Raw genomic sequence first — 12,304 nt, forward strand, 5'->3', positions numbered from 1 at the left:
AGGCACCGCATGCGCTGTGCTTGGCACCAAGGCACTTGCCAAGTGTTAGCCCCGCTTCCTTCCCAAATGAAAGGCCGTTTATTTAATGGCTGAGTGCATTCCACACATAAAATGTTTCTGAACTACGGCCGGCCGAGAAACCTGGCAGGCATAAAGAGAACCCTCTTGACCCTGTGAATCTACAAAGACATCAGGCATCAGGGCCTTGGAGTTGCTGCAAATGAGCAAGGCAGGACAGCAGAGTGCGCCAGGCCTGTGGCAAAGCGGAGAGGCTCAGATCGAAGCCCCCTTGGTCCCTTCCGGTACTTGGGACATGCTGACACGACAGAGGAGGGATCACTACAGAGCTGCCCGACCCCCGCGGCACATTCTGAGCCGCGACCACAGCCAAGGGGCTGACTGTGTGTCCGGCTGTCAGCGGCAGCAGGAAAGGGTGGCTGCCTCACACCTGTTAGCCCCTTACGCCCAGCCCTCCACCATGCCTTGAATAACTTGTATCTGTCCTGCCCCTCTGCCCCTCCCCTCCATCCAACCCCGAAGTATGGAAGGGCCATACCTGTTCTGTCAGGGCCCAGCCCTGTTCTGTGCACACAACCTGCCCTCAAACCAAAGGGACTAACTTAGGATGAAGTTAGGAAGCCTTGTTCAGACCCAAGAGCACAAGGGACCCCTGCCTCAAGGGACTGCGGGTGGGAGTCTCAGCTGGGCTGCTGACAGGCTGGGTGGCCTTAGGCAAGTCACTTCCTCTCTTTCGGGCCTTTTAAAAAACTCATCTGGAAAATGAGAAGGTCTGGCTAGGTGATGTCTGAGGACCTCTCAGCTCACTGCCTCAGACTCCAGATGTTCTATCTATAAGGACTGATGATTTGATCATTGTACTGAATGGTGGATGTTCTCCTTAACCCTCCCCTGGGAGGCCTTCCCTGGGAAAGAGCTTGCTTATTCCGCACACTGAATTGGGACAAGGTAGTGACTTGTTCACAGGCAGGTGGCCCTGGACATGGCCCTGGGACCTCGCCAAGTTAGAAGGTGCTGGTGTTACTCCATAGCCCCAGCCGTTGGGGGAAGGCAGCATTTGGTGCTGGTGGGCACTCATCCTACACAGGTCCATTTCCTGTACAACCTTACTGCCTCAGGCAGGGGCAACGGGCAAGGTGGTGCTCTCCCCGCGGTGGGACCGAGGCCCGGAGGCACGCAGGTCAACGTGGCATAGTCCAGACTGGCTACCAGGGTGCCTTGACTCTAAGGCCGTTCCTGCTGACCCCCCTACTTTGCACTCCCAACCTGTAAGGGGCTCACACGCTGTCCCAATGAGCCGTGTGCCCTGGAAGAGCGACAGAGACCTCTCTCCATCTGACTCTCCTGATCAGTAAATGAAGGAAACAATCTCATCTCAAAGATCTTTCCTTGCTCCCAAGTTCAGGGGCTCTTTTCTCCAGAAGATGTTGATGCAAACTGACTGGGTGGGGTCCAAAATCTGGACCCATGGGACCAGGCCCAATCAGAACAGGCGGGGCCATAAGCCCACACCCAGGCCCAGGTGGCCCTGTGGGGTCAGGCCTGAAGTTTCAGGTGCTAGATAACGGGGAGCCTGGGGAGCTCCGGGGAGGCCGGGAAGCTCTGAAGAGGCTGGGGGCAGCAACGATTTACTAAGTGGCCTGGAAGTATTTCTGCAGTTTACAAACCTCCTAGCCTTTCTGGTAAGTGCCATCTGAGTATTGGCCAAGGCTGCAGGCCTCCTGGGCAGGAAGGAATTTGAGAGCCTGCCAGGTTAGGGCCCTCCTCAGGGAGGCCGCAGAAGAAGGCTGGGGAGCAGGTACAGAGGGCACCGGCAGGGCTCCTGGCCCACACCTTGCGCTCCGTTCTCATTCTCGCAGAGATGGTCACATGCCAGGTGGGCAGCGGCCACTGTGACATCACTGGCGGGGACGGGCCCATCCGAGTCTGAAAAGACTGAACGGACCCTGGGGCAGGGGGTGCCTGCTCCTGAAAGGCCTCGGTCAGTCTCAGTGAGCATCCTGTGACTGCCCAACCCCGCCCGTGGCTGTGGAGCTGACTGAGGGGGCTGAAGCGTAGGACCCCGACTGCAGCCTCAGTCTGCGTGAGCACCCTGGCGGGCTCAGGGACACCGCGGCCCCTGCCCTACAAGGAACACCAACGGGGGCTGGAGGGGGAGCCGGCCCTGTGTGTGACTGATCCTCAGAGAGGAACCTAGCCCAGCTGAAGCCACAAAGGAGAAGCTGCTGGTGTGTGACTGCCCTTTGGCTCTTTTCAAGCCGATGTGACCGGGGGTGTCCAGCTTTCTGTTCCAAGTTTCGTGGACACAGGGCCCATGCTGCTTTCTGTTTGACTCTTGCGTAGGCTCCCCGCTGCTGGTTGTCCAGGTGAAGGCCTGGCTCTAGGTCAGGTGGTAGTAAGTGAAAGAAATGCAGAGCGCAGGCTGGGAGTGTAGACTCCGGTGCCAGGCAGCCTGGGTTGGACTCCCAGTTCGGAGCGGCCTCGGGCATGGAACTCAATGCCCGTCTCCTGGTCTCTAAAATGACATACATACCAGAACCCACTTGAAGGCTGCTGTGCGGATTCAGCGCACCCCTACCTGTGAAGTGCTGAGCCCAGGGCTCGGCACACAGTGAGGGGTAGGTGTTGTAAGTGCTTTTATTTCAACAGGGCAACACTGGACTCATCATTTTTTAGAATCTTCCCCTAAGCCTCAAGTGAAAGAATCATCCTTCCCGTTATTGGGCATTTTCTGGTGTGCCAGCTGCCTTCCGTACAGAAGCCAAGGTAATTCTTCCCTTCGCACAACTTGCTTAGGTTGTCGGTATTCCAGTTTGCAAAGGTATTCCTCTTTGGCTCGGACAAGGGACCTGTCCCAAGGCCGCACAGACAGCAGGCGGCACAGCCAAAACTCAGAACCACGTCTGCCCAACGCAAAGCTCCACGAGCTCCCAACATTTCACACTGCCTCCCTGCAACCAAGCCCTCAAGCACCTTAACTCACCTCCAACTCCCCACTTCATATCCACCTCGTTTAGGTGAGAGAAACAAAGTGTAAGCCAGGGAAGACCTAAGAACCGCTCACATACCTCCCTGGGTATGACCTAGCATCTCACAAAGTCCCCGCCCCAGAGCACTGCAGCAACTTGATCTGTCTAGATCCCTGAGAAAGCCCCATTTACATAGCACCGTCATTATTCGACCTGACTCACTCTGGAAAAGCCCTATGTCCAGGGCATTTGTCAAAAACAACCAGTGGTTAATTCCTTATCATGTTACAACTATTTAAAGCTGTGAGACTAATTTGGGCAAACAAGGCTGGCCAAAAGGAAGATCTGGGGGACGGAGAAATCCACCAGGGGCTTTGAAAAGCCCTGACCTATTTCTGGAGATCTAGAAGCCCATGTACACGTGTAGAGCTGTGCTGATGAGCAGGAAAGACCTGAGAGGTCCCCAGTCTCTCACTTCTGAGCAGCGACGCGCAAGCAGGGAGTGAAGACTAAGACAGTCATAAACTACCTGAGCATTGAAGGTGCAGAATCCAGAAATTCTAAAGGGAGTCCTTCAGGCAAAATGAAAAGAACATTAGATGGTCACTTGAATCTACACAAAAAAAGAAAGAGCAGCAATAAAGGTAACTATACAGGTAAATGTAAAAGACAGTCAAAATGTATTTTTTGTAGCTTTTTTTCTTCTATCGGATTTAAAAGCTGCATAAAACAATACTTATAAAACCGTGTTGATGGGCTTGTAATGCATAAAAGATGTAATTAGTATGATAATAATGGCACAAGGAGGGGGAGAGAACAGGCTGTAATCCCTAGAACAATCGTTAAGAAAATAACTTTAAAAATATGGTAAAGAAACAAAAGGAGAGGCACCTGGGTGGCCCAGTTGGTTGAGTGCCTGACTGTGGCACAGGTCATGATCTCAGGGTCCTGGGATGAGCCCCGTGTCCATCTGGGCTCGCTGCTCAGCAGGGAGCCTGCCTATCTCTCTCTTTCCTTCTGCCCCTCCTCCCGCTTGTGTGCACACACGCGAGTGCTCTCTCTCTCTCCCTCTCAAATAAATAGAACAATTTTTTAAAGATTTTATTATTTATTTGACCGGGAGAGAGCACAAGGAGGCGGAGTGGCAGGCAGAGAAAGAGCGAGAAGCAGGCTCAATCCCAGGACCCTGGGATCATGACCTGAGCTGAAGGCAGACGCTTAACTGATTGAGCCACCCAGGCACTCCTCAAATAAATAAAAAACCTTTTTAAAAAATCTTTAAAAAAAAGGAAATTAAAATGAAACAACAGAAAAATATCTATTTAATATAAAAAGAAGGCAGTAATAAAACAAAAAAGACATGGCATACATAGAAAACAAATAGGAAAATGGCTGACATAAATCCATCTTATCGGTAATCATAGTAAATGTAAATGATTAAAAAACAAACTATATACTGTTTATAGCAGACATATATAGATTTAAAAACAAACAGGTTGAAAGTGAAATGACAGAAAAAGATGTACCATGTAAACAACACCCAAGAGAGCCAGAGTGGCTATACAAATATGGGACAGAATAGACTTTAAGGTAAAAATGTTACTGGAGATAAAGATGAACATTTTATAATGATAAAAGGGTTAATGCAGCAGGAAGATGCAACAGTTATAAACGCATGTCCCCCTAACAGCAGAGCTCCACAATTATGAAGCAAAAATGGACAGAATTGAAGTGGGATTCCACAATAATATTTGGAGACTTTAGCAATCCACTTTCAATAATGGATAGAATGAGGCGGCAAATCAGTAAGAAAACAAAAGACTTGAACAACACAAGGAACCAAGTAGCCCTAACAAATACCCATAGAGCACCCCATTCAACAAGGACAGAGTACACCCTCATCTCAAGGGCACATGGAAGGTTTTTCCAGGATAGACATTACACTAGGTCCTAAAGCGAGTCTTAAACATCTCAATGGATTGAATAAAAATATGAATATATACTCACCAGCTACAGAGCATTAAATTAGAAATCAATAAGGAAAGGAAATTTGGAGAATTCACAAATAATGTGGAAATTAAACAACTCACTCCTAAATAACCAAGGAAGAAATCACAAAAGAAGTTTTAAAAACACTTTGAGTTGAATTGAAATGAAAACACCACATATCAAAACTTATGGGATGCAGTGTGCTTAGAGTGAAACTTATAGCTATAAATGCCCACATTATAAAAGATGAGAGATCTCAAATCAATAACTTTGATAGATAGGAGAGAGATCTCAAATCAATAACAAGGCTTATAATACCCTTGGAAACTAGAGAAAAACCAAACCAAACCCAAATCAAACAGATGGAAGGAAATAATTATGATTAGACTGGAAATGGTTTAAATAAAATAAAGACTAGAATAGAGAAAATTAAAAGAAAAAACACCAAAAGTTGGTTCACTGGAAAGGTAACCACATTCGACAAGCTTTAGCTAGACTAACCAAGAAAAAAGTAAGAGAAGACTCAAATTACTAAAATCAAGAATAAAACAGGAGACATCACTGTCAACTTTACAGAAATAAAAGGAATTATAAGGGAATACTATGAACACTGTATGCCAACACGTGAAGTAAGTTAGATGAAAAAGACAAATTCCTAAGAAGACATAAACTAGCAGAACTGACACAAGAACAAATAGAAAATCTAAATAAACCTTTATGTGACTAAAGACTAAGTGGATAACTTAAATATTCCCCAAAATATTTCACTGATGAATTCTACCAGTCATGTAAAGAATTAATACTAGTCAGTTTCATGGGTAAATTCCAACAAACGTTTAAAGCATTAAAACCAATTGTTCACAAACTTTTCCAAGAAATACAAAAGGCAAGTGCACAGTTCCCACCTCCTATGTGGCCGGGGTTCCTCTGATAACAACAACACGACACCACAGGAAAACTATAGACCAACATTCCTGAAGAATCCACATACAAAAATCCTCAGCAAAATACTAGCAGAATACAACCCAAATGCTCACCAACTGATGAACAGATAAACAAAATGTGTCTTACTCATAGCATGGACTACATTTAGCCATAAAAAGTAATGAAATAGTGACCCATGCTACAACACGGATGAACCTTGAAAACACTACACTAAGTTAAACAAGCCATTCACAAATGGCCTAAAAGTAATTGCCTGGGGCTGCAGGAAAAGAGGGGAGGGTTGTCTTGGGAATGGGAAGTGACGAGTACGGGATATAGGGTTCCTTTTTGGGGTAATGAAAATGTTCTAAAATTGGATTAAGGTGATGATTGCATAACTGAATATACTAAAATCTATTGAGTTGTACAGTCAAAAAGGATGAATTCTATATGTGAAATATATCTCATTAAAGCTGTTTTAAAAAGAGTGTGGTGATGGGATGTTTGGGAGAAGAGAGGAGCTCAGCAAAAGTTGTAATTCAGGCAAGGATATGCACGTAGCTGGACTGGAGCAGGTAGATTAGGAAAACTGTTTCAGGGATTCACTTCACTGGGGTGCCCCGGATTTTGGTCCCAGCATTCCTGAAGAGCGCCACTTTACAGGTGCAAGGGCCCACAGGCTAACAAGACCAGAAAACACAGCCCTAGGCATTTTCTTCCCCTCTCCCTTCAGGAGTTTAGGACTGAGCTCTCAGGGAGGCTTGCTGCCCTAATGGCCAAGGTCAGAGTCTTCCAGCTCCCCCAGGACTGGCTCCCCTCTGGGGCCAGCACTGTCAGCTGCGGGTTTGTGCTGGTTAAACAGACCCGCTCATGAGCCTCATCCAAGTGGGGGCTGCTGATCTATCCTTGCAGTATCAAATCCCTGTCCTCCGCTCCCAGCGAGATGACCCCCGGCGGAGCCCGTCTGCAGAGAGGAAGAGGCATTTGGCCTTCTTTTTTTTTTTTTTTTAAGATTTTATTTATTTATTTGACAGAGAGAAACACAGCGAGAGAGGGAACACAAGCAGGGGGAGTGGAGGAGGGAGAAGCAGGCTTCCCGCGGAGCAGGGAGCCCGGTGCGGGGCTCGATCCCAGGACCCTGGGATCCTGACCTGAGCCAAAGGCAAACGTTTAACAACTGAGCCACCCCAGCGCCCCGGCATTTGGCCTTCTTAATGCCTCGCCGCTAGGACCATGGAGCAGTTCTGGGTTTCCTCAGTCTGAGATTTAAGCTTACACAACCTTAGTGATCATCTAGTCTTGCCGATTTCCCTCTTTAACACAGAGAGGAGAAAACTGAGGTTCTAAGTGGTAACCCAGCTAAAAGGGGTGGAGCTAGAACGACCAATAGGCCTCTTTGAGGTTAGCCTTCTCATCCCCATTTACGGGTGGGGATGCAGAGACTCAGCGAGGTTAAGGGGTGGCCTGGGGTCCCCTGGCCAGGAAAAGGAACCAAATCCTCTGCCTGAGGCTGGTTCCCTTTTTGAAAAACCTACAGCACTCTGCTGCCCAGGACACTTGAATGGGGAAGAGGGAACAAAGAGGGACGCTTTCCGGAAACAGAGTGGGACCCAGGCAAACTGTGAGCTACAGACTGAAGGCCTTAGGGCTCTGGGCCATGAACTCAGCCCCTGGAGTAGGAGGCTCTAACCTTCTGACATGTCAGTCTGGCCTCATGTCTGTCCTTGTCATGCCTCTACCGTGTTCAAGGTCGGGTCACACTTCAGTGCTCCCACAGAGCCCGGCTTCTGCCAGCCTTCTAGAAGCAAGCAAAGCACAGAGCCTGCCCTGCCTTCAGGGAGCATTCAGCTCCTTTGAGAAGGACAGATTTTTACAAACAGACACATGTATATTTATGCACTGTGATACGTTTTCAAGTTAGAGTATAGGACAGCAAGTGAGCAAATAACAGGGGTCAGGCTCTCAGGAAAGATAGGCACTTAGGCCCAGCCAAATGTTGGGGTCCCCAGGTCCAGAGCAGGGGCAAGGTGGCTGCAGGCAGGGAAGAGCATGGGCAACCCCAGAGGTGGAGAGAACGTGGGGGCCCAGGGGTCCTGAAAGTGGGCTGGGTGTGAGCGCAGGCTGGTGAGCGGGGGGTGGGGGGGGTGGGGGGGTGGGGAGGGCTGCCGACCGCACTGCGGCTGTGAATGCCCCTGGAATCACAGAGTGTTTGTGAGGAGGGAACGATGAGATCCCGCAGGCAACCTGAGCAGGCACAGCCTGCTGCTGGAGAATGTACAAGAGCAGGGACAGTCCACGCGGGAAGACCCATCAGGAGGCCACTGTCAGAGCCCGGGCAGCATGCAGGTGGCTGGGACCCGGGTGCTGGCCTGGGATGGAGACAAGCAGAGGGACTCAGGTGTATTTTGGAAACAGAACTGGCAGGAGTTGGTGACGGCAAATCAGAGCAGAAAGACAAAAGCCAGAGTTCAGGTTTAGCCTGAATAGCTTTGGCCACTGTCCAGTCCAGGAGAACCCCATGGAGGTGTCAAGCAGGTCTGGTGCTCCGAGCCCAGGCTGGGCTGAAAAAATGGTGACTCTGAAGGGTTTGCCAGCAAGAGGGCCGAGTGGGTGGGGGCAGAAGTCAGCGGAGGAGCATCTACAAGGGAGCTGCGGAGACAGGCAGGAACCCCTGCGCCGCCCGAACGCCTCGGCCTGCACACCTCTGCAGGAAAGCCCTTCCCTATTTTCTCTGCTGGGGGGCTGCTCCCCTTCTAAGACTCAGCTCAGGCATCAGCGGCTCCGGGCATTCTCTGAACCTCCAGGCTGCATGGGACGCCGGCCCACCCAGAGCAGCGAGGCTGGCTGTTCTCCCTGCATTTCTCCTCAGCCTGCCGTGTCCCTGTCTCTCTCCGGGGTCTCCACCCCAACCAGGCTCTGAGCACCCCGGGGGCAGAGCTGCACCCTCCTCAACTCTTTATCCTGGAGTTGGGCACAAGGCCAGGCGCCGGGTGGGTGCCCAACAGATAACGGCTACGTGGACGGACAGAAGCCTGGATGACAGCTGTCTATTAGCAATCTCGGAAGAGTTTATGAGAAACGGCACCCTCTCCAGAAGGTGGGCTCAAGGGCCTGTATAGGAGTTTACCCAGGAGAACCAGTTCTACCACTTCCACCCACTGACAGCCTTGCCTCTCCCCAGGACAGAGCACACCTCCGCCTGCCTGTCCTGCAGGGTGCCCAGCCTGGCCCACCGGCCTCTGCACCCAGGCCGCCGGGTGCCCCAACAAGCCCTTTGTGCATTAGGAAAGGGGCACGGAGGCCATGCCCTGCGCCTCAGCCTAGCGCAGCAGAGTGACACACATAGTGGGTGCCATTGGGGTCCCCAGGGAGTCTGGCAACACAAACAGGCAAAGGTGAGCATGACTATCTCCTCCAGCTCAATTCCATGCACTGAGCATAGATTGTCTGCAGAGCACGGCGCTGGAGTGCAGAGGTGACACCATAGCCAGCTAAGGGCAACAGACCCTGACCAATCAGGCGCTGGAAAGAATGAAATGAACTGGGGCTCCAGGTGCAGCCCATCTCCCCCATGGTTGACCCCTCTCGGGCCTGGCTAAAGGCTCTAGGAGAGGGGGTGGTGCATGCGGGGCCCAGAGGGGTCCAGGTGGTCGGGGTGGTTGGAAGGGCATGGGGGTGCGTGCTATGCCAGCAAGGCGAAGAAGCTGGGCTTTCTTCTATAGGCACTCTGGGCCCGGGGCAGAGCTGGAGGAGGGACACAGTGTGACAGGAGCTGGCCTGGACAGTGGACTAGAAGGAGCAAAGATGAACTTGGGCTGACCAGTCAGGAAGCCAGCGCAGGCAAAATGCTGAGGGGCACAGGCATCATGGAGGCCTTGGGGGCAGGGATGGGGACACTGCCTTGGGCAGGATCACAGATGCTGTCAGCCTTTGATCACGGGAAACGAAGCAGCAGGCGGGGCTGTGAGCCAGGAACCCAAGAGAACAGACAGGTGAGTGCATAGGACTCCAGTAGAGTTCTGGATTTTCAGGCTGGAGATGGGTACTGCAGGGTGGGGGGCGAAGGATTTCGGGGGCTGTTTGCTTAAAAGTGAGCACAATTATCAGGGCCCTGGGTGAGATTTCCAGGGGGAGACTTATAGACAGAGCTCAGAAGATGAAACAGAATTCCCAGCTGAACTCGGTGCATTAAAGGGGGCAGGGCCAAGAGGAGGTAGAAGGGCTGGGCAGGGGCAGCCCCTGTGGGCCAGGAGGAGGGCAGAGGCGGGGGGCAGAGCAGGCTCCCAGATGCTTAGAGCGCCAGGACGGTTCACAAGGTCCAGCACAGTGGGGGTAGAGGGGGGGGCGGTCAGGGAGAAGTCCACGAGGAGAAGGGGCAGCCAGGGAGGCTGACTGCTCCTGGGCACTGGTGTTGGACGGGAGAGGGGACAAGGGTAGGACTTGTGATGCCCACGGGGGTGAGAAGCTGGCTTTTTAAAAATGTTCTGATGAGTGACTTGGGGCAGGTTTCTGGGCTGACAAGGAGCCAGCAGAAAGGAAGATGAGGGTGTTGGGGAGAGAGGGGACATGACAGGGGGACAAGATCCTGGAAACAGAGGAGGGCTCCCAGTGCTGAGACCAGCAGGAAGGGTGAATCTGGGGATGAATTTGGGATGAAGAGGCAGCAGGGAGCCAGTGGACCTTAAAGGTCTTAGGGGCCTATGGGTCTGCTCGTGCGCACCCCCGGCCCGCCCAGCTTTGAACAAAAGCTGCTTCAGTGCTGTACTCCTGGACCACCTCTTCCTCTGAGTCTCAGCCTTGGACCACAGGGCAAAGTAGAAGAAATGAAACTTGCCACTAAACAGACCCACCGTAGAGCTCTACATGGTGGAAGCATCCGGAAACATTGCCTAGAAACAATGAAATCAAAGTGTTCTCAGAGTTCAGATCAAGTACATCTGCCCTCTGCTTTGAGGAGGGGTAATCCTTCTCTCCACATCAGATCCTGCTCACTGACCTTTCAGCTTCTTCAGGAGCACCCGGGACCCAGGACTGCCCCATTTGCAGTGATCTGTCTTATGTGTGATAGTAAGTGTGATTAGGATCACTGCGTATCATGTCCTGAAAAGCATCTGTAGCAGCAATCCCTCCCCAGGTCCACACTGCCCACCCGAAGCTCCGCAACTAGAGGGCGAGCAGGTGTCTCCCAGAGGGAGTGCCAGGCTTTGGATATAAAGGCATGATGACTAGATCCGCCGTGGTGGACTCTGGCACGTGACAGATGTCTTCTGCTCTTTTCATGGGATTATTACTTGAGCTTTTCTGCTTTATACAGTACACTTTCACACAGGGATAACATAGTCAAATATTCTGTTGTAAAAGTTTTGTTTCAGAAATTCAACAACGAAATCCATTAACAACAGCTACTGTCTTGGGAAAATTTTTAAATCACATCGGTGACGACTAGACTTTCTTCTGATCTTTTCTTAAATGAAATACCTACACACATTACTGGTCTGGAAAGTCAGAAAGCTCCCCTACCCAGCTCACTGCAGCAGCTAAACACACAACACACCCCCTGGAAACAGATACACACGTCACTGCTATGACGACTGAGTCGGTTTACTCTCTGAAGCAACATTTTTCAAAGTGTGTCCAAAGATATGGGTGCTGAGGTGCTCCATGGAAAGCGGGTCCCCTGGCTGAAGGTTTGGAGACTGTACCTACAATCACCCGACCGGGAGATGCACAATGGCACCGATGTGTTAAACGCACCGAGGAGTCTCACAGTGAAAAACCGTCCAAATTTTGATAACTCATGATTTCTAAGATTATTTGACTAAGGAACCCACTCCTCCCCCCTCCGGGTTTATGGCAGAACTCATTTTGTACAATGGTCAAACTGTTCCAGCCTAGCCAGATTGGCCAAATTTATTTAAATGAGGCAACAATATTTAAACATTTGGAGATTTTACACTTAAAAAAAACCCACAATATCTGCCTTCCCTGAACCACAGAAAATCCTTCCTACCCTGGCAGTGGCTGGCTGGCTACCCACTCTGGACCCACTCATCACAGTGCTCCCTACCACTCTCGCTCCAGACTTGACAAGCTTTGTTAATTTACAAGGGCCCTGCGGGACCATGTGGGCCCTTCAGACTGGGTCCCTGACCCCAGGCTGCTGTGGCTAGCTGGCTAGATGGCGACCACGCCATCCCAAGGCACAGCACCACATCCCCAAGGACCCAACAGGTCCTACTCCAGACCTGTTTCCTCACCTGGATGGGTGTGGCCTGGGCATCCACGGCTCCAGAAGACAGAGCTAGCAGGAGATGCCCATGGCCCCCTTCCAGGGCTGCTAATTGTGTAAGTACCCTCCCTAACCAAAGCCCTGTAAATCGACCCTCACTTCTGGGACCCAGGCT

General features: G+C 51.0%; 1 protein-coding gene across 9 annotated transcripts in view; it reads right to left on the minus strand.

The window, feature by feature from the left end:
* ARHGAP22 (Rho GTPase activating protein 22) overlaps window positions 1–12,304 on the minus strand; it is a 172,338-nt gene that overhangs the window by 50,268 nt on the left and 109,766 nt on the right. The window contains exon 5 of one of the 9 annotated variants that reach the window (XM_027594609.2): window positions 3,517–3,559. The exons of 7 other annotated variants lie outside the window; for them this stretch is intronic. In XM_027594609.2, the coding sequence (XP_027450410.2) occupies window positions 3,517–3,559 (43 nt within the window). Of the gene's footprint in view, window positions 1–3,516; window positions 3,601–12,304 lie in introns of all 9 variants that reach the window. One more of the 9 variants, XM_027594620.2, reaches the window with a different exon arrangement.

This window comes from Zalophus californianus, chromosome 15 (genome assembly GCF_009762305.2).
Source record: "Zalophus californianus isolate mZalCal1 chromosome 15, mZalCal1.pri.v2, whole genome shotgun sequence".
Classification (NCBI taxonomy): Eukaryota; Metazoa; Chordata; class Mammalia; order Carnivora; family Otariidae; genus Zalophus; species Zalophus californianus.